The 27,774-nt window shown below is 39.0% G+C and overlaps 4 protein-coding genes across 13 annotated transcripts in view; 3 read left to right on the top strand and 1 right to left on the bottom strand.

Annotated features, from left to right (window-relative positions):
• The window catches only part of cep170ba (centrosomal protein 170Ba), a 41,223-nt gene extending 28,330 nt beyond the window's left edge, over nucleotides 1-12,893 (top strand). For 5 of the 8 annotated variants that reach the window (XM_083550415.1, XM_083550413.1, XM_083550414.1 and 2 more), the window contains 8 exons: nucleotides 62-1,576; nucleotides 7,887-8,121; nucleotides 9,035-9,161; nucleotides 9,318-9,446; nucleotides 9,539-9,627; nucleotides 10,117-10,210; nucleotides 10,296-10,347; nucleotides 11,161-12,893. In XM_083550415.1, the coding sequence (XP_083406541.1) occupies nucleotides 62-1,576; nucleotides 7,887-8,121; nucleotides 9,035-9,161; nucleotides 9,318-9,446; nucleotides 9,539-9,627; nucleotides 10,117-10,210; nucleotides 10,296-10,347; nucleotides 11,161-11,357 (2,438 nt within the window). In that variant the 3' untranslated portion in view covers nucleotides 11,358-12,893. The remainder of the gene's footprint in view (nucleotides 1-61; nucleotides 1,577-7,886; nucleotides 8,122-9,034; nucleotides 9,162-9,317; nucleotides 9,447-9,538; nucleotides 9,628-10,116; nucleotides 10,211-10,295; nucleotides 10,348-11,160) is intronic. The other 3 variants (XM_083550420.1, XM_083550416.1, XM_083550419.1) reach the window with 1 other exon arrangement.
• Nucleotides 12,157-18,361, top strand: pld4 (phospholipase D family member 4). 3 transcript variants are annotated; one of them, XM_083550485.1, is made up of 12 exons: nucleotides 12,157-12,294; nucleotides 13,294-13,412; nucleotides 13,498-13,582; nucleotides 13,689-13,873; nucleotides 14,183-14,366; nucleotides 15,264-15,384; nucleotides 15,485-15,612; nucleotides 15,726-15,926; nucleotides 17,149-17,288; nucleotides 17,388-17,553; nucleotides 17,657-17,753; nucleotides 18,092-18,361. In XM_083550485.1, exons 2-12 carry the CDS (start codon nucleotides 13,405-13,407, stop codon nucleotides 18,295-18,297), a joined length of 1,521 nt encoding a protein of 506 aa, XP_083406611.1. In that variant the 5' UTR covers nucleotides 12,157-12,294; nucleotides 13,294-13,404; the 3' UTR covers nucleotides 18,298-18,361. The 3 variants fall into 3 exon arrangements, with proteins under 3 accessions (XP_083406611.1, XP_083406613.1, XP_083406612.1); XM_083550487.1 differs by having other exon boundaries at nucleotides 12,158-12,294; nucleotides 13,371-13,412; XM_083550486.1 differs by having other exon boundaries at nucleotides 12,158-12,294; nucleotides 13,291-13,412.
• A 1,727-nt stretch (nucleotides 18,362-20,088) lies between these two features.
• srp14 (signal recognition particle 14) lies at nucleotides 20,089-24,573 on the top strand. The gene is made up of 5 exons (XM_083550553.1): nucleotides 20,089-20,221; nucleotides 21,614-21,686; nucleotides 21,959-22,071; nucleotides 22,237-22,269; nucleotides 23,695-24,573. Exons 1-5 carry the CDS (start codon nucleotides 20,198-20,200, stop codon nucleotides 23,782-23,784), a joined length of 333 nt encoding a protein of 110 aa, XP_083406679.1. The 5' UTR covers nucleotides 20,089-20,197; the 3' UTR covers nucleotides 23,785-24,573.
• The window catches only part of xgb (x globin), a 24,636-nt gene continuing 20,815 nt past the window's right edge, over nucleotides 23,954-27,774 (bottom strand). The window contains exons 3-5 of the mRNA XM_083550544.1: nucleotides 25,812-25,932; nucleotides 25,578-25,658; nucleotides 23,954-24,724 (exon numbers count right to left, since the gene is read on the bottom strand). Coding sequence (XP_083406670.1) covers nucleotides 24,599-24,724; nucleotides 25,578-25,658; nucleotides 25,812-25,932 — 328 coding nt within the window. The 3' untranslated portion in view covers nucleotides 23,954-24,598. The remainder of the gene's footprint in view (nucleotides 24,725-25,577; nucleotides 25,659-25,811; nucleotides 25,933-27,774) is intronic.

Raw genomic sequence — 27,774 nt, 5'->3', positions numbered from 1 at the left:
TTTATATCTGCATACTGTATTCAAAGCAATCATTTTAATATATTTTTAACCTGATGTTCAGCTGTCGTTCCTCGGTCTGTGCATACCCGAGCCAACGAGAGCATGGGGGCAGAGGACAGCCAGACTTTCAGAGCACAACGATTTCTACCTCAGTTGCACCCAAGAGAGGAGGGGCAAATGCAAGCACCTAGTGTTCATGTACATTCAGCTTCTAACCTGACTTATGACAATGTGGAGAGGAACCTACAAAGTTCTTCACGAAAAGATCCTCAGAAACTGTATGTCACAGATGATCTTGATCCAGACAGTCTGAGTGATGCTAGCAAATCAGATGATGGCTCCATCATAGACCAGGGTAGAAAAAGTAGCACTGGAAAAACAGGAAAGGATTGGTCAGAGGGTAAAGCTGAGGAATCTAAACAAGATCTATTGGCAAATCAAAATGTGAAGGATCAAGATACTACCACAAAGTTCTCTACAGCTACTATAACTAGACAGTATGGCAGTCGCCAGTCTGGTGATTTCAGCGTTTCCACCTCTGCAAACATGGAAAATGCTGTGCCACTCATCAGACAAGAGAGTTTTACCAAGCATCGGTCCAGCGATGACATTCACTTTATGAAATTGCCCCATATTTCAAGTCCAGAATGTATCAATTATACAAATGCATTTAAAGGTGTGTGCAGCCAAGATACTCAGTCTTACCTTAAAGACACAGAGAATGCGCTCGCTGTTTTAGAGACCAAACTTCAAATGCAGAAGCACAGTGGCCCCGCATGCCCTCTGGAGGACTCGCTGTCTGGAGAATCAGATGTAGACACGTCTAGTACAGTCAGCCAGCCTAGTGGTCAGAATTCTGACGTATCTGCAGCTAAAAAGCCAGTGATTTTTGGTCACCTGCTAAAGGGGAGAAAACCTGCTAGTCAGCGTGCTCAAGAGCAGAACAATTCTGGCCAACCTCAGTCTGGGAAGTGTAGGCTCAGTTCAAGAGACAATAACTATAAGGAATCAGGTAAGACCTCTCAGAGCTCCACTATGCATCAGTCGTCTGATGCTATTTCAGACCAGGAGTCTAGCTCTCAACCAGTTCATAGAAAGTACACCATCCCCCTTCGGAATGAAAGCTCTAGGAGATCTCTCAAAGGGACAGTGAGCCAAGTGCTAGCTCGCTCTGGCAGTCTTTCTGCACCGAAACCTACAAGAACGTCCATGCTCCGACGTACCCGCCTGGGTGACAGCTCTGACAAAGATAGTACAGAGACTGACCGCACCTCTCAGAACTCTGATGCCACTTCTTCTTCCACTAGAACTCAGGAGAGCAAGAGGCTTTCTCGGCTAGACATATTGGCTCTCCCGAGAAGGAGAACCAGCTCTTTCACTACACCCAGCGACTCAGAGTCCTCGGCTGGTAGAACTGGCTTTTTCAACCGCTCAGAGGCCGAGCCTGCTTACTCAGCACGTAAAGCTTCGGTACCTGACATCAAGAATGGTACACAGAGAGGTTCTGAGACTACGGGCAGGCAACCAATCATCCGTGGGCGGTCCAGCAGTGCAAAATATGCCAGCAGTACAGCCAGTGAGTGTAACCCCATCCTTTTAATTCACTGTATTTTTTTTTTTTTATATTTAAACAACTCTACTTGCTTTCATACTACATTTATATTTGATCCACATACATTTTTCGCTCGCTTTTTGTTTGTATTGTGTTTGGGGTGGATTTGTTTTCTTTTTGGAGACAGAATTGGAAACAGTGTATTTTGAGGAACACATAAAGGGGGAATGTTTTTTTTAATTGTTATTTCATATACAGCTCTTTTTTTTTTATAAATACTAGCATCACTACACAACGGTATATTAAATACTTGTTATCCAAACTATTAAGCTATGGTATTAATCTATATTTACCTTTAAGTTTCTTGATGAAAAGGCTATAAAATGACTACACTTTATATTTTATATGTCATGTATTTTTACTTTATTGTTAAAGTTTGTCAATTTATGGGCCATGTTTTACAGTACAATGGGGAAAATAGTTATTTGATCTGATTTAGTAAATGTACCCGCTTACAAATAAATTAACAGGTATATTTTAACAGAGAGAGAAAGACTATATAAAATAATAAATTAATATATATAAATTCATTTGTATTTGATCGAGTGAGATAAGCATTTGATCCTCTACCAACCAGCAAGAATCATGACCACCACACACCCAAATTACTCCTGTGCCTTTAAGAAAGTGCTTTTAATATTAACTCGTTATATGTATAAAAGTCACCAGTCACAGAATACTTCTTCAATTCAACCCTCTTTACCACTATGGGCAAGACCATGGACCCAAGACCGGGTCACTACAGCCTGGGTTATGACCCAGAGTAGGGCCAGGACTATTCTTACTAAGTGGAAGTCTATCCTGGGCCTCTCTGTTACTCTGTTACAGACCTACACACTGTTTCTGCTGATGGCTCAGGGCACTCAAGAACACCAAACACCTGTCAGGAGCAAAGGATATGTGAGTTTCCATGGGCTTGCAAAAGAGCTGTCTAAGGACGTCAGGGACGAGATTGTAGACCTCCACAAGGCTGGAATGGGCTATAAGACCATCAGCAAGAAGCTTGGCCCTCGCTTTGGAGCTCCATGCAAAATCTCACCCTCAACGGGTAAGGTAAGAATGATTCTGAGAAAGGTGAGGGATCAGTCCAGATTACATGGGAGGAGCTTGTTCATGGTCTCAAGGGAGCTGGGACCAGAGTCACCAAGAAAACTATTGGTAACACACCAAGGACCCTCTGCTCAAGAATGTACATGAACAGACTCGTCTGAAGTTCGCTGATAAACACCTGCATGATTCAGAGAAGTCCTGAGAGAATGTGATGTGGTCAGATGCGACCAAAATTGAGCTCTTTGGCATCAACTCGACTCGCCGTGTTTGAAGGCAGAGAAATGATGAATATGACATCATCCCCACTGTCAAACATGGAGGAGGAAACATTGCTAAGGGTTCAGGAAGATTCACCACATGAACGGGGCCATGCACTGCAGAGTCTTGGGTGAGAACTTTCTGGCCTCAGCCAGAACACTGAAGATGGGTGGTGGACGGGTCTTCCAGCATGACAATGACCTAAAACATATGGCCAAGGCAACAATCTGATCTGTGTCTTGTAGCCCATTCCAGCCTTGTGCAGGTCTACAATCTCGTCCCAGATGTCCTTTGACAGCTCTTTTGTCTTTCCCATGGTGGTGGAGAGGTTTGAATGGAAGAGGTTGATTCTGTGACTGGTGTCTTTTATAGACATAATGAGTTGATATTAGGAGCTCTTTCCTTCTTCTTCTTCTTTTTTCGGCTGCTCCCATTAGGGGTCGCCACAGCGGATCATCCGTCTCCATACCACCCTGTCCTCTACATCTGCCTCTTTCACACCAACTACCTGCATGTCTTCCCTCACCACATCCATGAACCTCCTCCTCGGCCTTCCTCTTTTCCTCCTACCTGGTGGCTCCATCTTCAGCATTTTTCTACCAATATAATTCGTGTCCCTTCTCTGCACATGTCCAAACCATCTCAATCTCGCCTCCCTCACCTTGTCACCAAAACATCCTACATGTGCTGTTCCTCTAATAAACTCATTTCTAATCTTGTCCATCCTCGTCACTCCCAACGAAAACCTTAACATCTTCAGCTCTGCTACCTCCAGCTCCATCTCCTGTCTTTTACTCAATGCCACTGTCTCTAATCCATACAACATCGCAGGTCTCACCACAGTCCTATAAACTTTCCCTTTCATTCTTGCAGATACCCTACTATCACAAATCACTCCTGTCACTCTTCTCCACCCACTCCACCCTGCCTGCACTCTTTTATTTACTTCTCTAACACACTCTCCATTACTTTGCACTGTTGACCCCAGGTACCTGAACTCCTCCACCTTCTCCACCTCTTCTCCCTGCAACCGCATCACTCCATTGCCCTCCCTCTCATTCATACACATGTACTCTGTCTTACTCCTACTGACTTTCATTCCCCTTCTCTCAAGCGCATATCTCCACCTTTTCAGGCTCTTCTCAACCTGCTCTCTACTCTCACCACAAATCACAATATCATCTGCAAACATCATAGTCCAGGGAGACTCCTGTCTGACCTCGTCCGTCAACCTGTCCATCACCACTGCAAACAGGAAAGGGCTCAGGGCCGATCAATGATGCAGTCCAACCTTCACCCCGAACCAGTCTGTCGTACCTACTGCACACTTCACTGCCGTCACACTGTCCTCATACATGTCCTGCACCACCCTCACATACTTCTCTGACACACCTGACTTCCTCATACAATACCACAACTCCTCTCTCGGCACCCTGTCGTATGCTTTCTCTAAATCCACAAATCCACAATGCAGCTCCTTCTGTCCTTCTCTATACTTCTCCATCAACATCCTCAAAGCAAATAAGGCATCTGTGGTGCTCTTCCTCGGCATGAAACCATACTGTTGCTCACAGATGGTCACCTCTTCTCTCAGCCTGGCTTCCACTACTCTTTCCCATAACTTCATGGTGTGACTGATCAACTTAATTCCCCTGTAGTTACTGCAGGTCTGCACATCTCCCTTATGTTTAAAGATCGGTACCAGCACACTCCTTCTCCATTCCTCAGGCATCCTCTCCCCTTCCAGAATTCTGTTAAACAATCTGGTTAAAAACTCCACTGCCATCTCTCCTAAACATCTCCACGCTTCTACCGGTATGTCATCTGGTCCAACCGACTTTCCATTCTTCATCCTCTTAATCGCTGCTCTCACTTCCTCCTTACTAATCCTATCTACATCCTGCTTCACCAACTCCACATCCTCCAACCTTCTCTCTCTCTGATTTTCCTCATTCATCAGCTGCTCAAAATACTCCCTCCATCTTCTCAACACACTCTCCTCATTAGTCAACACATTTTCCTCTCCATCCTTTATTGCTCTAACTTGCAGTACATCCTTCCCAGCTCGGTCCATCTGCCTGGCCAATCGGTACAAATCCTTTTCTCCTTCCTTAGTGTCCAACCTCTTATACAGCTCCTCATATGCCTTTTCCTTGGCTTTCGCCACATCCCTTTTTACCTGCTGCCGCTTCTCCTTGTACTCCTGCCTACTTTTCTCATCACTCTGTCGATCCCACTTCTGGTTTGCCAACCTCTTTCCCCTAATGCTCTCCTGCACTTCCTCATTCCACCACCACGTCTCCTTGTCTTGCTTTCTATTTCCAGATGTCACACCAAGTACTTTTCTAGCTGCCTCCCTCATCACTCCTGCAGTAGTTGCCCAATCATCCGGCACCTCTTCACCACCACCAAGCCCCTGTCTGACCTCTTCCCTGAACCTCACACTACACTCTTCCTCCTTCAGTTTCCACCATCTTATTCTTCTTTCAATCCTTACTTTCCTCCTCTTCTTCTTTGCCTCCAAAACCATCCTACAGACCACCATCCGATGCTGTCTAGCTACACTGTCCCCCGCCAACACCTTACAGTCTCCAATCTCCTTCAGGTTGCATCTCCTACACAGAACATAATCCACCTGTGTGCACCTTCCTCCACTCTTATACGTCACCCTATGATCCTCCTTCTTCTTAAAATACGTGTTCACCACTGCCATTTCCATCCTTTTAGCAAAATCTACCACCATCTGCCCTTCCACATTCCTCTCCTTGAAACCATACCTACCCATCACCTCCTCATCACCTCTGTTCCCTTCACCTACATGCCCATTAAAGTCTGCCCCAATCACCAATCGTTCTTTCCTAGGTACACCATCTACCACTTCATCTAATTCACTCCAGAATCTTTCCTTCTCCTCCATCTCACAGCCAACTTGTGGAGCATAGGCACTGATGACATTTATCATCATCCCTTCAACCTCCACCTTCACGATCATCACCCTATCAGAAACTCTCTTCACCTCCACTACACTCTTACTGTACTCTTCCTTCAGAATCACCCCTACACCATTTCTCTTTCCATCCACACCATGATCAAACAGTTTAAACCCACCTCCAATGTTCCTGGCCTTACTCCCTTTCCACTTGGTCTCCTGAACACACAGCATATCTACCTTTCTCCTCTCCATCATATCAGCTACCTCTCTCCCTTTACCCGTCATAGTACCAACATTTAAAGTACCAACCTGAACCTCTACTCTCCTACACTGCTCCTTTTCCCGCCGTCTCTGTAGACGTCTTCCTCCTCTCTTTCTCCTCCTTTGGCCAACAGTAGCCCAATTTCCACCGGTACCCTGTCGGCTAACGATACCTGTGGCGGTCGTTGTTAACCCGGGCCTCGACCGATCCGGTATGAAATTCTCATTTGTGATCCGCATATTTGATTTGGCACATGTTTTACGCTGGATGCCCTTCCTAACGCAACCCTCCCCATTTACCCGGGCTTGGGACCGGCACTAAGAGTGCACTGGCTTGTGCCCCCCTAATGGCTGGGTTTTTAGGAGCTCTTTCCTCAAGAGACTAATTTTGGCCTGTGGGAGTCAGAATTCTCGCTAATTTGGTACGGGATCAAAAACCTATTTCACTCGATCAAATACAAATTAATTTATAACTTTTCTTTGATGTTTTTTTTTCAGGATTTTTTTTTTATTGTCTTTCTGTTAAAATAAACCTAACATAAAAACTCACAAAATCAGCAGGGGATCAAATAATAATTTCCCCCACTGTACATAGACTCTAAACCTACTAGATATGAATATTTGTTAATTATAAGTAGGTGTATAACAAGAATTGAATAGTGAATGTAATTATACAAAACAATTCCACAAATAAATAATTATACAAATCAGATCTTGAGTTATGCAGTAATACATTTATGACTAAAGACCGTAAAACCCTTTTACGTGTTCCTTAAAATAGTGTTTGCAAGGCTTTAGTTTTATTTATTTATTTATTTATTTTCCTTTATACTACCCATGGATTGATACCTTTTTTTTCCCCTTGACCTAGTGATTCTGTGTAACTTGATGTTTTGCACAGCTAGGTCAGTAACTAACAGTTTGTTCACTAGTGCTCCAGATGATCCGTTTTTCAGTTGTTTTGGAGCATTTCTCAGATCAGAACTTTAATTCTCAAAACTGCTTGTTCAAACTCCACATCATGTAGTCACTTCATTAAAAACAAGTTCAAAATATATTATACTAGTTTCACCTAAAACGTCTTAACCCCCAAAACACATTACAGTACAGTAAAAGTGTGAATCCTGTTCGGTCTATTGCAAACAACATAAATCAAATATGCAATCAAATAAATAAATAATTGTTTTATTTAAATTCATAGATGCCATACAGGAAAAATTTAGCCCATTCTCAGTCATTGTGATCCAAACTGTAGTTTATATCAGGAAATATTGAAAATGTGCAGCGTCATGCTGACAACATGACTAAACATTTTACTGTCTTGTTTGTTAACAATTACAAAAGTACTTGTTATTCTGATGGCATCAATTTGTTCATTGATACAAATACTTATTTTTGAGCGATGAATTAAGGATTTTGAGAAAAGTACAGGCTTTTGCAAGAAATCCAATGTGTTGTGCTGTTTGTACAAATTGTTTTGAGAAATGCGCTTACTGGTTTGCAAATATTAAGGTTGATTCAACAAATGCTTCAAAGCAACTCAAAGATTAATTAACTGTATTACTTTCAGTGGTCTGCATATTGCAACATTTGACTATGTGAGCACTTAGTGGTCATTTTAAAACCCCTTTTTTCCTGTTTAACGTGGCATTCTGACATTGGTATTTTTCCTCATATATTTGGTCTCTTTCTTGTCCTTCTCCATCGGTACCTTTCTTTACTACTTGCCTTGGTGTTCCTCTCTCTCTCCCTAATGAAATTTCTTGGGGCAAGGCTCCAGGAGACGTCAGAAGGGCTCAGACTACGCCTCCACTTCAGAGGAAGAGTATGAATCTAACCATAGCATTGCTAAAAATAAACGATCCCACCATTCAGGAGCCATGCACAGCTCTCGAACACAGACTCCTAACCAGGTTCGCCCACTATCAAGAAGCAGGGAATCTGAAGGAGAAGGACATGAGAGCGACAACTTCCAGAACTGGACAACTCATAGTGCAGAGATTGCCAGGTAACAAAAGCTGGTCAAAAAGTTGTCACATATATAATCAACGATTTTGGGAGATATTTTGCATTTTGAGGACGTTTCAAGGCTTGTATTCAAACATGATCCCAATAGTTAAATGCATTCAATTAATTGTTATTAATTATATAAAATAATATACATTTATTATAATAGGATATACAGTATGTCCCTGCCTGCCCCCCCCAAACCCTATTTGATTCATAAGACTGTGAATAGTGAACCAATACTATACATCTGTAATTGGGGCAGTTTTTAAGCAAAATAAATGTTACTTGAAAACAACCAATGCAAAAGCACAAGAGATTACCAAAATGGCCTTTAAGTAAGTAACATCTGGGTTGCAAGTGATTTGCAGGACCGAGGAGTGATTAGCATCCCCAGCAGGACCACACGAGATCTCATCATGGTTGTCAGAATGGTGTGCAATTGAAATGATGAACGTTTACATTAGTTCTGAGATGTTCTACATTTCCCTCTCAAACTAAAACAGTGGATATACCGGTCTGTTACTGTATATTGATAATTGATTTAATTATTTAGTAGAAATTTCACCCCATTAGGTAGATGATGTGTGATCGGTTAGAGTTACCTAGTGTGGGAGGAACTGGCCAGAAATTAATTATTTGCAATGGGAATTCAAAAAGTTAATATTTTAACAGTAGCTTTTTTTTTTGTAGTGAATGAACATAACCACCGGTTAATTTAATATTTCTTACTGTAAGCCTTAGTGATTTTACCTACATGGAGTTTGTAAATTATGAATGATCAATTATTTGATTACATTATCGAGATTCAAATGAAAGTATTGCTTCTCAAGTCATGTATCTAAACAAATAATGCTGTAATTTAGTGGTAAAAATTGGTTGATTTGAATTGATTTTATTTGGTTTTGTTGAAGGCTGAGTCAGGACCTGGCTAAAGACTTGGCCATTCTGGCGCAGGAAATTCATAATGTTGCTGGCGATGGTGAAACTCAGAATACTGCATCTGCTGATGCTGTGGAGCCTTTTTCGGCTGGCAAGGAGGTAACCTCTCTTTTACTGTAGTCTCTTACATTGCCAAATGCTTTTGACACTGTCTGGTTAAATACAAGAAAGGATTGCTTCAGCTTTCTATTATTGTCTACCAATTGTGTGACCACACATAGGGGTATTATAAAATATATTTTCAATTTCTTGCAGTTACGGCAGCAGATTCCTGACACCAGCATAAACTACTCTAAAGTTTCCCAAAGTTCAGCTGTGTGCAGGAATCCCGATCTGACTGTTCATGATCAAGAGCTCAAACAGCGAAGCTGGAATCAGGAACAGGTATTTTAACTTCCCCATGTTAATCTCTTCTGTCTTTTGTTCACCATTTTCTGTTTGTAGTCCTGCATTTCATTCCTTCTTTTCGGCTCCAGGTTGCTCTGGATAATTCGATGCTGAATCCTGTCTCGCAGCTTTCCATGGCAATCCGAGTAAACACTGAGCAACTGACTGAGAAGATCAAGTATGTTATTAAAGTTTGGGTGCACATCTGATGAGCATGAGTATGTTTTAGCTTTAACTTTTAGCAGCATAGAACTACTGTAAAGCTGTGCTGTTCTCTGTGACCTTAGATTTGCATTACAGTGTTCTCCATTACCAAATATGGACCTCCCAATTTCTGATCACTCAATTATTTATGTAACTCTGTACAGGAGGAACAAGGACCCATGCTTCAATATTACATTGAAAAGGCGTTTTCAAACAACAATAATGCAATGAAAGTCACACTGTCATACTGTTATCAGTCACCTGCATATCCTCACTACTGCTGTAGGCTTCCCACCATTTCTGTCCACAAAGGACAATTTTAATAGCCTTATCCTTATAGACAAGGGTGAACCTGTTTAAATGTGCATGAGCATGTGACACAACAAGGCCCCTAGAATGTGTCTGATGTTGTATGTTATATGCTTTTATAAGTTCAAATCATTCTCATTCTGTATTGTTTCAGGCTTCTGTTCTATAATAAAAAAGAGGTGTGGGAGGAAATAGAGACCATGCTTGATACTGCTGATGATTCTCCACCATTGGAAAGTCCAAACAAGGTTACTTTATATTCTGTGTGTATTTCGCTGTAGATCTATGTGTACATGTTCCATTAACTTCTTAAAACACTACTTCTCGTTTTAGGAGATCATGTCTATTATCCGAGATCTTCGAGGAATTCAGAAGCGGTTAGAAGGTCAGTGATTCATGTTCCATTTCTTACTTTTATGGGTTTCAAGCATGTCTTGGATGCTCTATTAAGTAGTATATGTGAAGAAAAAAAACACAATTTAGGTGGAGTTGTGTGAACACTTTATCACTTTAGCAGATTTTTTTTTTCTTTCTTTCTTCCTTCTCCTGAACTTATGGGGAAAAAATACTTCTCATATTATTGAGAAATCAGAAAACTCTTTTCTGAAGACTTCCTTGTGGTGACACATTTAAGTTTCACAATATTAACTATTGTCTAAAAGCAATCGTGTTGGCATGAGCACTTGAAAATACACCTGTGATTGTAATTGCTATCAGAGAAAATAAAAAGGTCAGGTAATATTGATTATCGCACTTTTAACAATGCCATTTTTTAAGCATCTTTTACGGAAATAAATTGATCAACATTTTTTTATTTTAATGAATCTGTCCATTTAAATGCATCCTTAATTTGGTGGTATATATACATAGAACGTAACGGGCTTAAAGTAGAATGTTTTGAAACATAAAATTTGAGTTCAATAAGGGAGGTGTGGAGAAGTTGAGAGCTTTTTTTTGTTCTGTGAAAAAGAATGGTATGAGAATGTCAAAAGCTGCACTGAGGTCAAGCACCACAAATATTTACCACTTACTTACGTATTTAGGTTTCAGCATAAATGCTGAGTTACTAACTTTCTTAGTATCTTTGAGATAAAGATCAGGTTTTCTGCTGTGCTGAGGGAAGAAATTATTACTATCTAAATAAAACACATTATTATCAGATAAATAGCAATAACACCACCATCTGTTTCCTTTGCAGTCATCAACACTGTCATTGAACCGAGTGGAAATGTAAATCTGATTAAGTCTTCACCTGTATTAAGCCACTCTTCAGCAGGTCTAAGCGGCTTCAGAGCTTCTCCTCGAGACTCAAGAGCCACTGCTTCTCAGCGGGCTGCGGGCCCCTCAGCTTCTGCTCGTCATTATGGTCGGGGGAATGATGGTAGGGTTCTGTAGTGTGGGAGAAAGGAAGTCCTTTGTCTTCTACTTTTCTTTACACCATGTGTATAGAAGTTGCTCATTTGTACACTAGTGACCAATGATCTGTTATTGACAGCCTTAAAACTGGGGTTTGGTATTAATGTGTCCCTTTGCACGCGTGTTAGTGTATGTGCTCACGTGTGTGTATATATGTGCGTGAAAGTGCATCTCTAGCACAGCAATACAAGACTGAATATTTTAAGCTGGGTATTGGGAGTATTAGGTACCGGCACTTCTGTGGGTGTTAAACTTGTACTGTATAATATTTATAATGACACTGTCTGACTTCACTCATTTTGTTATTTCCCCCAATGATTGTTATTAGGTGGTATAATAATTAAATAAAGTATTCAACATTATTTAGGTGTTTTATATGATTGGATCATTAAAGAATGTATAACATGGGTGTATTTGTTTTATCTTAATTGCATTGCCACGAATAACGAAGTATGCACTTTAATTCCTTAGAATTTTCTGTTGAACAGTCGAAAGCCAGTTTGTTTATATGCACTACACCAAATCAATAGTTATTCTGCCATTCTCTCTTTGTCTGTACTGATGGTAGTCATTAGAAGTGAGAGTAATAGACATGCTGAATATATCAAATTGAAACACTGAAGACATTTGCCTGTTTAATAATGCTGAAGTGTTCATGTAGAATGGCAATATGCAGTCTCAGCTGTGTCGAACTGCCCCTCCCTGCTACACCAGTGTGAATTCTTTCAGTTTCATTTTGAGAAATATGAAATCCAGTGGGGGGAAAGGAAACATAACTGTACAAATCAAGCCAAGAAGAAAATCGTATGCTACAGTTATTTCTGTAACAGCTTCAAGGAGTCATCACTGATAGCAGCTTATGATTGTTATTTTGATTAAGACAAACGTGCAACAACTCGCCGACCTTCAGTATAAGGTATTTAAAAGCCGAATGTTATGTTTTGTTTGCACTGAATGTGAGATGTCTTGTGTTCGGGTCCCGCTCTAAGATGAGACTGCTTTCACTTCCTTTTTATAAGGAACAGATCATGTTTGATTTGCTGAATGCATTAAAATGATTGAAAATGAGTGAAAGAGGTTTTTAAAATTTCGCCTGACCCCAGCAAAAGTGCATAAGTGCTTGACTCTAAGTATGAATTTGATAGAAGTTGTAGGACAGATGGATACTCAAACATAAGAGCTAAAGTCTAATTCTATATTGATATAACCACAGATGTGATCTTGAAACTGTCCAGATGTAGAATTAGCCAAAATACAGCAAAACAATGAACACCTCAGACAGGTGATCTTTTGTCATTCTAGCACTACTATAAAAAAAAAAATAGATTGTGGTTTGATGTGGAAGCCTTTCTGAGGCACTACTGTAAAAATGTAAGATCTGATTGTGAGCTACCGTTATATATTTTTTTCAAAATCACTATTTTGTATATAATGTAAATCTGTGCATGTTTTTTTTTTTTTTTTTTTTTTTTTTTTTTTAAATTAAACTGAAATAAAAAATAATGTGTAGTTAAACCCTTTCTGATTACTATGTTATTGAATTGCCATTGTGTTTGATTGTCTGATATGCAGTAAATGTACTTAGGGCCTTGTTGTGGACTTTTTGCCAATCAATAGAAAAGAGAACCCACTATTAACTTTATTCCTGCAACTGTGTTAACCTTTATTTCATGTGGTGTCTGGAAATTTTTGTAGAATTTCCCCCAAGATTAAAGACTGACAATAGCATCCCATTTAAAAAGCAATGTGTACTGTTCAATTCTTCATATTTCAGTGTGTGAAACTTGGACAATTGAACAGTATGTTGAAGGCATGATATGGGAAAATGTAAGATCTTAAATAGAAAAAAGAGACAGATGTATTTAACTTGTGTATTATAAATTTAGATATTTTTTTTTACATTTATTAAAAGCAGAACTGAAACAAGGAAGAATAATAAGAATAGAGGCTCTGGTGGCTGTAAATATTACAGTCCTTGTGACTAATTCACAGAAAAGAAAAGGTGCACTGGACATCTGCTGTTACCATGTACTCGTAAGTTTTTTTCGTTTATCTTTTGTTACTTTGGAGAAAAGAGAAAAGAATTATGCTAATAAGGGTCACTTTTTAAATTCTACAGATCATTTTCTTCTACATTTGAAGAGGACTATAAATTGTCCTCTCCATACAAATCTTTACATGACAATTATGTTTCCAATAAACGGGTAAGGAGATTTTATTGTTTATTAATTTCATGGTTGTATAGTGGATTTTTTTGTTTTTCTTTTTTACATGTACCCTGAGGTTATTATATGGTTGCATATTTTACAGCGCTCGAGTGGAGTTAAAACATTGTTACTGGCCACTGGATGTTTGATTATCCTAGGGGGCTTACTTGCCATTGCTTTGCTAGAGGAGATGAAAAATGAGGAAAAGATTAACAACGCGGTGAATCAGAGCACCGCGTGTCAGCCAGAGCCACATGCTGAACAATGTGATCATGTAAATGAGTGCAGGTGAGGCCATATCCCTGCAGAAATCACCAGGCTGACTTTCTGGGAAAATCTCAAGCTTAAAGTAAACAAAGTGGAATTGGTCATCACTCAGTTTAGGCCACTATACTGAATTACACTGCATACAAATCCAGTTTTCATACGGCTTTTAATTCATCAGTTCGAACAGGTTATTTCTTTATTGGTGTATTTTTCCACTTATGTTTTTTTTTTTTATAAAAAAAAAAAAAAAAAAAGATTATTCTATATATTATTCTAGAATAACTATTTACTTTATTATTCTTTATTCAAATGTGACTTTCCATTGGACAGGGTTGTTTTGGTTGAGAGTATTCCTTTATGGATGGATTATGGGTCCAATGCTACTTTTGGAGTACCAACGTATAAGGCATGGAAAGACCTTCTGTCCACAGCGGCCGAGCAAATCGAGATAGCATCGTTCTATTGGTCTCTTACTGGTGAGGATATCGGAGTCAAGTCTTCCACTGACCAGTTTGTGAGTAGTATGCTATTCGTTTCAGACTTTACAGAAGTTAAATTTGTTACTGTATTGTTGGAACTACTGTATGTAGTGAGAGGAACTATAAAGTCAGTGCATTAATGCCATCAATGTAGCTGTTTAACTTACACTAAAGAAGAAATGGGTTATTGAAATGTCTGCATTATTGTCCTAGTGTTTTGACCTCCCATGACCTAAAACCTGGATACACCATTCATGTGAAATGAAAGTTTACATTTTCAGTGTCCAATGTTTATATTAAAAAAAAAGCTTTTTATACTGTAAATGGAATGTAAGTTATTTCCTGCCTATCGTTTATTTATTTAGGTTAATTTTTATAGGAATATCTGATCAACGCTGGAATGATCTGAATTGGCTTGACAAAAATCATCTGGAAATATGAATACCATGAAATGTTGCATTCTGCTTATGCCACAGCAATTGACCCAAAATGCTATTAAAAAGCTTTAATAAATGATACTACCGCATTTTGTACATGTAATATATTTGCAGTTACTTTATGCTGCTGTTATAACAAAAACAGCATATCTTTTCTTTTGTTTGTTATTAAGGCAAACATGCCACACAGCGAGGGACAATTTTGTACTTTTAAATTTTTTGCTCAGACTGTAACAAAGCTACCACGAAACTGCCTCATATCAACAGTAATTTTTTAATAATATAATAATATCTAAAAACCTTCCTGTTATAGTAATTACTATAAAACAAAAATGTATTATAAAGGCTGCATTAATATATTGAAAGTGATTTGCAAATAACTTTCTTTTTAAATAACACCTTTACTCTTTAGCTATTGCTTTTAAGTAATAGATGAGATGCATTAAAGTGTGACAGCCGAAAAGCAGTGTTGCTCCATGTGTGTTTGTGCAAAAGGGTCGAGACATATTGGAACAATTAAAAGCCCTGCCAGCAAGAAACGTGTCTGTGAGAGCTGTGAGCAGCTTCCCTTCTGTGGCGACCAACTCGACGGACCTGGAAGTTCTGAGAGCAAATGGTCAGGAACAAAGTATATGCTGGATACTGCCTTTACATATGACTTTACATTCTGTCCATAATGAGACTTTTTTACTTTTGCTTTGCTTTGCTTTTTATAGGAGTGCAGGTCAGGCGAATTAACTTTGGCAAATTGACACGAGGAATTCTTCACAGTAAATTCTGGATTGTGGACAGGAAACATATCTACATCGGCAGTGCCAACATGGACTGGAGAGCATTAACGCAGGTATAGAAATCAAAATGAAGTGTCAGCTTTATGTTTGGTAGCATGGTTAAAACCAGCTAATCAAAAATTTTGTGGGGGGGGTTTAGTTATTGATTTATTTTTTTTCATTGTAGGTGAAAGAACTTGGAGTAGTGATTTTGAATTGCACCAGTCTGGCCACAGACCTCCATAAGATCTTCCAGTCTTACTGGGTTATGGGTCACAGTAACGCTACGATCCCAATTCCCTGGCCCCCTTTTTATGACACATCCATCAATAAAGAGCAGCCTCTTCATGTGAACCTTAGTGATGTGCAAAGTAAAGTTTACATCTCGGTAATATTCTCTGTTGCTTTTTTGTTGTTGTTGCTGTTTGCTTAAGCATTCACATGAATTGAATGATTAAGTACATGAAATATATTGCCATTGTTGTGCAATTTATAGTTTGCCTGAGGTTGAGTCCGAGATCACGCAGAAGTTCAGGCAGCTGATTATTACAACTCACATTGAGCAACATTGCAACTACTCGGCATAATCTCTCAACATTACTAAACATTGTATTGCACATTATGCTTTTTTTAGGCTTATGTATTTATCTGTGATGGCATATTCAAAATGCGAAATGTATGAATATTTAATTTTCCATGTCTAGTTATTGTTTAGATAACATTATGCACTCTATGGAAGAAAAAGATGCACTCTATGGCCAAAAGTATGTGGATGCCTGATCTTTGCACCTGTATATGATTCATCAAAAAACTTTTTTAATGTAATATTAAGATTTCTCTTTAATGAAACTAAGGGGCTCCTTTAAAGGCATGGTTTGCCAAGATTAGAGTAGTACCCCAGAGCCTTGACCTCAAGCCCACTGAACACGTTTGGGATTAAATTTAACGCTGACAGTGTGCCAGGATTCCCGAACTCCCTGAGGTGACATGAGGAATAAACCTTAGGAAAACCAGACTTAAGGGAAGTAATCCCAATCTGTGTAAAATTTGGAGTGAAGGTTATTATTACAGAAAAGGTGGATGGGGGACTAAATCTGTTCTAAAATGCAGATATGAGATAAATATCCGTTTCATTTTTGAGTCTTGTTTGTTCTCAGGGTTTCTTTCTTGTGTCATCTCAGGAAGTTTTTCCTCATCACCACTTCCTCCTGTTTGCTCATGAGGAATAATTTTATAGTGATAAACTTTGTTTATTTATATTTATCAATTCTTATTTTTTTCATTCTAAATGTATTTTATGACGCTTCATTGGGCCAGTGTCTTTATACAAATGAATGTTTTATGTATAACACTTTTACCAATGAACATTGTCACAAAGCAGCTTTACAGAAATAAAAATATTAAGAATAGAAATTTAACTGAACATATAAATCTGATGGTCTGTTGTCCACATACTTCGGGCCATATACTGTATAGATTTGTATGTATTCCTCTTAATAAAGCCTAAAAAGCAATTATTGACTATTTAGAAACAAAAAAAATGAAAATATTGATATATTGTGGTCAGTATTTGTTCTACTTTAACAGTTCCCTAATTCCCCTTAACTCAGAATTCCCCTCCTGCGTTCTGTCCGGAGTCACGCACCAAAGACCTGGATGCTATCATGTCTGTGGTCAGCCAGGCCGAGCAGTTCATTCATGTAGCAGTTATGGAATATTTTCCTGCTTCCAAGTTTTACTACCATCACAGGTAACCCTCATATTAAACATGAATGTTTTATGGGTTTTTTTCTCCCCTTATTTTAGAAAAGGACTGCATTATTATTATTATTATTTGTTTGTTGATTAGGTACTGGCCAGTTATTGAAAATGCACTAATACGGTCAGTGTTCGAGAGGAATGTTACGGTGCGTCTCCTGGTCAGTTGCGGCCGTGATAGCGACTCGGCCGTACTCCCCTTTCTCAAGTCCCTCAGTGCTCTGAACTCTGCATCTTACAGCATGAGGATAGAAGTGGTAAGATTTACAGGACCTTTAGGGGATTTTCTAATGTGTTCCATTACTTCAGGTACATTCATAGTAAAATATCATGTGATCGCAATATTTTCACATTCCACAGAAACTCTACATTGTTCCGCTGGGTAACGAGACTAACATTCCTTATACCAGAGTCAATCACAACAAATATATGGTGACAGAAAGCATGGCTTATGTAGGTAAGTTGTAGACTTCCAAGGTATATCAATTATTTTTGTAAAATCAGTCAATGGCAAAAAGAAATGAGTACAGCATCGTTATTTTCTCATTCATATCAGTCAAAGCTTTAATACCAATAACAGGTGAAAAGAATAACATTATCTAATTTCAATGTCATCTGTCATGGACTGGACATGTCATGGACATATTATGCATCAAGTGAACAGTCAGTTCTCAAATTTAAGAACAATAAGTTCTGAAAAGCGTTTTTAAAGCTATCTCTGATTGGGGTGTATAAACATAATGACATCTAATCCATCTCTAGATAATCTAGACATTTCAAATGTTTGTTTCACAGGTACCTCTAACTGGTCCGCTGACTACTTCAACACCACTGCTGGTGTCGGTTTAGTGATATCGCAGGATGTTTCGCATTCCCCCTCACCTAAAGACACATTAGTGGGACAGCTGAGTGCTGTATTCGAAAGGGACTGGGACTCCGAATTTGCAGTGCCACTTGAAAAACTGGGCCACAACCCTGATTGCGCTTTTTCTGCAGCATAAATGGACAATGATTCACTTAATATAAAAAGGTTTTTATTACAGTTGAATGACATGTAATGAAAAATGTGAATGTTATGTGAATGCACATTATATATAAATAGTTGTCTTGTAGAAAACCGAGGTAGGGGAAGCCCAGTGGATATGAGGTTGGCCTTCTGATCAGAATGTGTTCAAATCTAAGCTGCCGCTGTTGGGCCCTTGGCTCTTCACCCTCATTTACTCTGCTGTACAACTGTGATATCTGGAAGTTGCTCTGTATAAGGGTGTCTACCAAATGCCATAAATGTAAAGGTGTGTAAATTGTGAGCAAATGTGTGAAACTCCATAAAGGTAACGATGAATTTAATAATGAACATTAGATTCAAATAATTGGAATCTAAAATAAATCATTGATAAAAGATGCCTGTGATTTTTTATTTATTTATTTATTTATTTATTGGTAAAAATAAATATCGTCCATGTGTTCATAAGCTCCAGAATAGACTTTTGTGATGCATTACTAGGTGGATGTCCTGCATCATTAATAAACAAGCTCCAGTTTGTCCAGAATGTGGCAGCCAGAGTTCTCACAAGATCGAGAAAATATGATCGTATAACCCCAATCTTATCGTCCCTACACTGGCTACCTGTTAAGTTTCGAATAGACTACAAACTACTGCTTCTTACTTACAAAACACTAAATGGTGTGGCTTCCATGTATCTTTCTAGTCTTCTAACACGTTACAATCCGTCACGCTCCCTGAAATCTCAAAACTCCAGACTTCTAGTAGTTCCTAGAATAGCAAAGTCCACTAAAGGCGGTAGAGCATTTTCACATTTAGCTCCTAAACTCTGGAATAGTCTTCCTGACAGTGTTCAGAGCCCAGACACACTCTCCCAGTTTAAGTGTAGATTAAAAACATATCTTTTTAGCAAAGCCTACACATAACACACATCACATATCACACATCATAACCTTGTGCTCTAGAACATCTGATCACATGCACATAATCAACTTGTGCTTGTTAATATCATGAAGAGCAGCTATGCTAATTTCTCTCCACTGCTTCTCTTTCTCTCCCAATCCCGAGGCATCCTGAGGTTGCTCCAGCCCCAGTCACATCCCACCTCATGAAGATTATGGACCTTTAAAGAAGTAGATGCCTCCAAACTTCCCGTACACCCAGAGACGTACCAGCGCCCTTTGGATCCCACTTCATGTGGAGTTTTGACACTGGACCTCCTGGAGTGTTTAAAGGCTCTGGCATGGAGAAGCTGGTGTTGGATCTGTGACGATCTCAAATGTTGAGCTATTTTATGAGTTGCTCAGTAGCTCCTAGTTTTAAAACCACAATTACTGTATAAGACTATAGAAAGATCATTATTACATAATCTTACACTCCAGTGCTCATGATATTTCTCACTCTCCAGTGTTCTGTATTGTTTAAAGACTATAATCAGACTCTTGATGTCACCCAAATGAGACTGGGTTCCCCTTTTGAGTCTGGTTCCTCTCAAGGTTTCTTCCTCATAACATCTAAGGGAGTTTTTTCTTGCCACAGTCGCCATGGCTGCACATCAGGGATAAATACACACCATTTACATTAACTGTTGATTTCTGTAAAGCTGCTTTGAGACAATGTCTGTTGTGAAAAGCGCTTTAGAAATAAACTTGACTTGACTGACTTTAAGAGATCGCTAGCTGAAGAAAAACGTGCAATTTTTTTTTACAGTTAATCCTGTGTCTTTGATTTGTTTTCTAAATGTCTGGAGGTGCCGCTAGATGGCGGTAATAAGTTAATTATTCGGTCTGGTGCGAAACGTTTAAGGGGCGGGGCTTCCCGCGGAAGTGTAAACGCGACGTGTGCTTTCAGTGGAGCAGTTCGGCTTTGAGTGAGCGGCTCCATTTGTAAGGAACATCATGGTGCTGTTAGAGAACGACGCGGTAAGAAAAAAATAAACGAGTTTTTGTTAACAGTTAATTTAGTCATAAAAATATAATTCGGATATTGAACGCAGAAAGAGCAGCGTGTACAGTTTAGCGGAGTTAGCATTAAGCTATCTGAGTGGTTTGGCTAATTAGCATGAATGCGGCTAGTAGCAGCTTAGTAAATATTTTTTTACTGATCAGACACAGAACCTAACTTTTAGTTCTACTGCAGTAACTGTTAGCAGTAATAAAGAAGGTGAAAGTGAACTTTTTATACCGAGTTTTTTTTTTTTACTCGATTACAAAATGCAGCGCTGCTTTACGTTGCCTTATGTTTGGTACTTATTAACTGCTGTAGGTATATTTTTTAATGTTAAGCGGAAAGTTTTAATATACGAATAAACAATTTCAAAACATATGCACTCACTGAGTATTTTAAACATGTGTATAAAAATCATGCAGATCAAGAGCGTCAGGTAGGTTCACATTAAACAACAAATGAAGAACAGATGGGATTCTCTGTGTCTTGGTTGTTTAGAGTATTTCAGAGACTGTTGATCTCTTGGACACAACACTCTTAAATACATACAGAATGGTGCCAAAAACATCTGGCGAATGGAGCAGGTCTTTCACTGTCCAGTTTGGGTTAGTGTTTGCCCACTGTCTCTCTAGATTCCTGTGTTTGGCTGACAGGAGTGGGTCCCGACGTGGACTTATGCTGTTGTAACTCATGCATTTGCTTTTCTGCTTAAAACAATCCCGCAATTTTTATTTCTGTTTGATCAACCAGGAATCACAGAATAGTTACACATTCAGTACACTGTGTGTGTAAAAATCTCAGATCAATCTGGTACCAAAACCCTGTAGAATCACAGAGATCACACTTTCTCCATATTCTGATGTTTTACATGAACATTACCTGAAACTCTTCGATCATTCAAATGACCAATTTTACCCTGTGCTGCTGCCACATGATTAAACGATTAGATAACTGCATAAGTAAGCAAGTGTGGATGTAAAAGTGTATATAAAAAAGTGTAAATCGGCGATTTGTTTGTTTTATTTCTTTTCAGTGTAATTGTAAAGAAACAGAGCTGTGGTACGAGTCCCGATAGAATTTTTGGGAAGTGCTGGAGTTAAAAAAAATTTTTTTATTTAATTTTTTTACTATATAAATAAAGGCAGTAACCAATCAAATACATATTAACTCCTATAAAAGTTGTTGGTAAGGTAACTGCACTAAATATGCACTATGGCAGCCTGAAACTGTAATCTGGATCAATTTGTTTGTTTAGTTGAAGCTCGATTAGTGTGTGTGTGTGTGTGTGTGTGTGTGTGTGTGTGTGTAACTGCAGGATGGCAGTTGAGTTGCTTAATACTTTGTGATGTCTCTTGACTTTCCTGCAGTTTCTCACCGAACTCACACGCCTTTTCCAGAAGTGCAGGACGAGTGGCAGTGTGGTGATCACCTTAAAGAAATGTAAGCACTCGTCACTGATTTAGTTGTTTCTTGATCCTCTTATCTCCATGTCTAAAATGAAGAAGGTGCTGCATGATGTATATTTCATTGTGAATGTGGTTAAAATATTACGATTAAAATGATGCAGAAACAAAGACCTGAAGGTTGCATTTGCACCCTCTGGAACACAGTTAGAGGAAACCGATTCTTTTGTTCCCCTCAAACTGAGCCATTTATGTAAACAGACCTTGGTAAGCAAATTGAATCACACCACCATTTGTTTCTTGTCTCAGACGATGGGAGAACAAAACCAGTGCCGAGGAAAGGCCACCCGGAGACATTTGACCCAGCTGACAATAAATGTCTCATCAGAGCATCTGATGGCAAGAAGAAGATCAGCACAGTGGTGAGTCTGACTGAGGTGCAAACGTCACATCTGTGCACAGTGATAACTGCAGTAGGAAAGAAATGAGCTGCTCAATTGTGTGCTTATATCGAATAGCCACTAGATTTTATTGATTTATTTTAAATGTAACATGGATTTATGGTATTTATTTTTTTTTTCTTTCAGGTCAGCACTAAAGAAGTTATAAAATTTCAGATGGTAAGTAGATTTTCTATGTTGGACATTTCCTTTTTCTTTGCTTCCATGTTAAGTGATATCCGGGTTTTTGGGCTGCTTGATGAGTTGATAACTCGTGGCCTTCACTTGTTAAAAAGTAGGAAATACAGCTGTACTCTCTTTCTCTCTCTCTCTCTCTCTTTCTAAGAAATTTTACTATGTGGTTCTTAGTAAAAGCAATATATGAGTGAGAAACAAAAACTATTATTGAAAAAACAAAAAGTCAAATGTAATTTATTTAAACTGGAGGTTTTTTCTCTTGCCGGTTTTTATTTCTTTCTCCTTAATCTAATTCAATTCAACAGTTAATTAACAAGACATGACAGAAAATTGCTTAACATAAACATTTATTGAATACCACAAGCCTCTCCAATCAGTGCACGTTAGCAGGCTTTTGTTCCCATGACTGTAGCCTGAACTACAGCTAATTGAAGACTCTATAACATTACTGTTCTTAAAAGTTGCTTACATTCTCTCTTCAAAAGTATCATCATATTTAACCAGTTAAATATATAAGGCTGGATTAAGAACGAAGGATAAGGACTTGAAGGCTTCAGAAACACCAAGCTGATGGGCAGTGCCGGGTGGGTTTTGAGCTTTCGTGGGCTTTAGCTTTTTCCGTTCCGCACCGCTGGCTCTTGTCGGCTGGCGTTGGCTGTTTTTCAGCAGATTTCTGCATGCAGTGAATTAATACACAAATAAACCCCTGGAACTGTCATACTGACCCACTTGCAAAAAACCCACACCAATCCATTAGTAATCACAGCAATTTTTCTTTTGTAAACGCTGCATGATTTTGATATTTTACAGTTCTAGCTTTTCCGGTTTTTCTGTTTGAATGCCGAATACAGAATACTGCCACCTGCTGGTATGGGAGAGTTGTGTTCTTTATTGCAAGTGCTGAACGTACACACACGGTTTGTTGAGGCAGATGTGCCTTCCTAATTAGCAGCTTAATTTGCAGCACAACTGGTCGATGACGATGAATAATAATTTTTAAAAATCGGCCCGTCAATTGGTCAACCTCTAATTTAAACTGATAAAGATTGCTGCAAAACTCTAAAAATTACTAATATAAATAAAACAAACATACAATAAAACATGTAGTCCACTGCACAAAATATACAAAGTAATACTTTATAATTTTCAGTATTTCAGCACTTTAAAAGACTTGATATCAAGCAATTTATCTGGTTTTGCTTTATGGAAGCAAAGCACTCGCTGTGTATCTCTTCTCAATTGTCTGTACAACAGAATGGATTTTTTTTTTTTTTTTACTCCTGAGTATTGCATTTAAACACAATTGAAATCTTGCTTAGCAATTCTGCACGTCTTTATGCATTACTCTAATTTCTACGTTCTAATGTTGGTCAGACTCTTATAGATTGTTCTCTTTTGTTGGCTCAGGCGTACTCCAATTTATTGAGAGCACACATGGATGGCTTAAAGAAGAAAGACAAGAAGAGTAAAAGTAAGAAGACCAAAGCTACACAGTGATCGAAAAACAAAATCGCAAGAAAAAAGAGGAGCTGTTTATTCAGCAGGACCACCTTCAGTGACATTCAGTACTCACCTGTACTCGGACCATGACAACATTTCCTTCGTGCAGATGGTGTGGTGCACTCTAGAGCAACTGAAGGAGTGGAGGTCATTGTTCTCTGCCCGAATATGAGCTTGACATCTGTTTGAATCTGTCCAATTGGTCAAGATGTTGCCACAATCATCGGGTATAATTTGGAGGTGCCATACGATATTACTACTTTAATTTCAAACCTTTTTCCCCCCTTAGTTTCCTTATGCCAGACATTCATCATGACTGTCCAGGGTTCAAATCCTCCAGTATACAGAATTCTTTTGTCTTTAGGAGAATATATTTTTTATTTTAGGAGATACTTTTATGTTTATTATAAGTGCTTCATAATTGGGACAAATTAAATAATGTTTGTACCTTGGACACACTATTCTCCTTTGCTTGCATTTTGGTACAAATCCGAGCTTTTTTGGTTTATAGTTGCTTCATTTGTCAGCCCAATCAGTGCAATGAGAAACTAGCACAATGCACAATGTAGATGAGCTGTTAACTTATTTTAAGTATGAAATAAACTAAACATCATAGTCCAGCACTGGTCGAGGCCTTTTCTGTGTACTACTCGTCTCAGCATGATTTACCTTTCAGCAGGGCCTTTTTGATGAGTTTAACCTGGTTTGCGAATAGAGCCACTAACTTTTTTACAAAGAAATGTTATGCAATGTAAAATCAAAAAAATGCATTATATACACATCAAAGTGTCATGAATGTGAAGCTGAAGCTTTAAAGTGCTGTGTTCCTCTTGTCAGGCCGCTCTCTGCTTGAACTGACTGTGTTGCTTCGCTTGGCTTCCTCTTCTGCCTCTGTGTAGCCCTGACGCATCAGCCGGGTCACGTACTGGAACAGGGTCTAGAAATTGAAAACAAAAAAAGTTGTGTATTTCAGCAATAATCCTTTTTTCTTTCTTTTTATAGGAAATTCTATTTAGATTGTAAATGTCAAACAGGTCCAGAAATGTCTATTTAAACAGGTATACTTACAGGTCACCTGGGTGGCAGGTAATGTTCCATTTAAAGCTGAAAGTCTGCACTTTGAGCTCTTTTTAATTTAACTGCAATGTCAGACTGCGGTAGACTGCTAAGCTATGTTTCTAGATGTACATTAAGATCCATAACTAGTTGGACAGTGACCATCTCAGTGTGCTACACCATGCAACCGAAATGGTCTTAACAATGAACTTTACACAATAAATCCAACATTTGGAAGCAGAAATGTTTTTAGTGGTCACTTGTAGGTTAATTAAAGGTAAAAGTTGTGTTCATTGGGGTTGAATTCAGCACATCGGAGTTCTTCCACACCAAACTTGGCTAGCTATGTCTCCATGGTGCTCACACTTGTGCACATGGCATTGTCATGCTCAAACAGGTCTGGGCCTCATAGTTCCAGTGAAGAGAGATTTTAAAGCTACAGTACAGCATACAAAGACATCCTACACAAGTTTGGCATGCATATGGTTGTAATGGTTGTGTTCACAAAGGTTTTGCTAAATACCGCATTGTTGTGAGTCATGCTACTTATTCTCATGCATATTCTTTACGTTTCTCTAATTTCTTTTACCACTGTATTGAAAGCATTGCTAAAGGTGTGTGGTCCTATTGATGCTGCTCTTAAGTACATTTTATGATACTAATGGAATCTGTGTACAGCAAAGTTTCTGATTAACTGGTAAAATGACATCTCGGACCTCTTTATATACACTCACCTTCCATGCCTTCTCCAGTTCAGGGGTCCATTTGTCTTTCAGAATTGGCTGGACTGCAGAGATGAACTCTGTTCCCACATACTGAAAATAAAAGCCACAGTTCAATCAATACTTGTGAAATGAGCTTGTAAAAAGCCTATTCTTGTCAATAGTTCGATAGCAGCATCTCTTAGTGAAAGTGGGACACCTGCTGTTCACAGACTGTATTGCAGTGGTAACATTTCATTCTCTCACCCCGTAGTATTTAGGAGGTGCGAAGTAGCGATGGTGACTTCTCCCAAGCTCAACAGCCAGCGAGTCCAACCGCTCTAACTGATCGAGCCTGGCCACACTCTTCTCGATGAAAGACATCACTCTGTTAGAAAAATAAAAAACACAATTTGGTACCTGTGTGCCAGAGAAAATTGTTTGAACTGACATTCCACAGCAGTTTTCCAACCATGGTCCTGGAGTAACATCTTGTCCTTTTTTGTTTCTCCTGCTTTAACCAGGTCACTTTAAATGATATCGAAAGCATTCACCTGGGCTCTTGTACCCAATACCCAATTTATTGAAAGGAAACAAAACCTTGTACATGATTAACTCTGGTTGACTGCAATGAACAGCTTAAACTGGAGATATAAACCCTTCACAGTACCTTTGCACACTGGAGGTACATACGTATTTCTGCCTAATTACTGAGACACAAATAATAGAAATAACAGCCACTGTTGGCTGTGTGGTATTTTCACATAAACTCCATGAGTGAGGCTGAAGAGCCACTTGTCACTTGTGTCAGCACACAGGGATCCTGTTCTCTCTTCCTCTCAACAGCACCAGTAGGACACATCATTTAAGTGGCTCTTAAGAATGCAACCAAGTGGAGCAATGTGATGCTGATGGTGAGCGGAGACAACAGCATTTGCATCCACAGCCACCATTAAGCTTATAGGCCTTACTTTCTTAATCGATTTCCCTTTTATTTGTGAACCATCAGCCACAGCTACCATTGAAAATGGTAATAAAAGTCTAACGACAGGTTCCTCATACTTGTTACAGTATACAGAGCTATTTGCCATCCTGTGGAGTCCTGGAAAGTGTCTCAGTGCCTCTGGCATACAGATGGAAGCCATTAGAGGTCATTTCTGTGACAGTAACCTGTAATAGTTTGCAGAGTATTTCCAAAGTACAAACAAATTGCATTTTATTCAAGGACTCCTAGCATTTGAAAGCATTATAAGAAAATTATGTCTAGGGGTTCTGGGACATGTCAAGCAGCCATGTTCTCGTCTGTACACTATAGCAGCCTTTAATGTGTGGCGGATAAATACAATATTTTCTAAATATAATAATAAACCTGAATCCACTGTGTTGTTTTTTGTTAATTTTGCTCGCTTGGGGGTTTGAATTTAGCGTTGATGTATTGTGTTACCAGCCGGAGCAGCCCCTTTAAGAAGGTAGCAGATGTAGGTAAGATGTGACCGAGGCATCTTAACATACATTAAGTAATTCATAGACAGATGTGGTGGAGAGAATCCGGTAATTATCCAAAATGAATCATCGTTCAGAATCAGATAATAAATAAAACAGAAATAATGTAAGTTATGATTTCTTTGACCCACAGACTGGTGCAGGTCCGTGGCCCGGGGGTTGTGGACCCCTGCACTACAGATCTTAACAATTTTGTTGTATTATAAATTAGTTATCTTAATACCATATATTGCATTGGATCATTATGTAATGATATGTAAATAATATACAATAAACATACAAAAAATATTACTATTTAATTCTTTGTGTATTTTTAACCCAGCCATTAGGAAGGCACAAGCCAGTGCACTCTTAGTGCCGGTCCCAAGCCCGGGTAAATGGGGAGGGAAGGGCATCGAGTGTAAAACATGCCAAATCAATTATGCGGATCACGAATCAGACTTTAATATCGGATCGGTCGAGGCCCGGGTTACCAACTACCGCCACAGGTATCGTTAGCCAACAGGGTACCAGTGGAAATTGGGCTACTGTTGGCCAAAGGAGGAGAAGGAGAGGAGGAAGACGTCTACAGAGACAGCAGGAAAAGGAGAAGTGAAGGACGGTGGAGGTTCGGTTTGGTACTTTAAATGTTGGTACTATGACTGGTAAAGGGAGAGAGGTAGCTGATATGATGGAGAGGAGAAAGGTAGATATGTTGTGTGTTCAGGAGATCAAGAGAGTATCTAAT

The sequence above is a fragment of the Silurus aristotelis genome (assembly GCF_946808225.1).
Source record: "Silurus aristotelis genome assembly, chromosome: 9".
Lineage (NCBI taxonomy): Eukaryota > Metazoa > Chordata > Actinopteri > Siluriformes > Siluridae > Silurus > Silurus aristotelis.
This window is presented reverse-complemented; position numbering and strand designations above follow the sequence as displayed.

Excerpts from the sequence above, each read along its gene's own strand:
- pld4 (XM_083550485.1), top strand. Across the intron at positions 13,874-14,182 it reads GATCATGTAAATGAGTGCAG|GGTTGTTTTGGTTGAGAGTA; the intron begins GTGAGGCCATAT and ends TCCATTGGACAG. Across the intron at positions 15,927-17,148 it reads AAAGTAAAGTTTACATCTCG|AATTCCCCTCCTGCGTTCTG; the intron begins GTAATATTCTCT and ends CCCTTAACTCAG.
- srp14 (XM_083550553.1), top strand. The coding sequence starts at position 20,198 with ATGGTGCTGTTAGAGAACGACGCG. Across the intron at positions 21,687-21,958 it reads GGTGATCACCTTAAAGAAAT|ACGATGGGAGAACAAAACCA; the intron begins GTAAGCACTCGT and ends TTCTTGTCTCAG. Across the intron at positions 22,270-23,694 it reads AAGTTATAAAATTTCAGATG|GCGTACTCCAATTTATTGAG; the intron begins GTAAGTAGATTT and ends TTGTTGGCTCAG.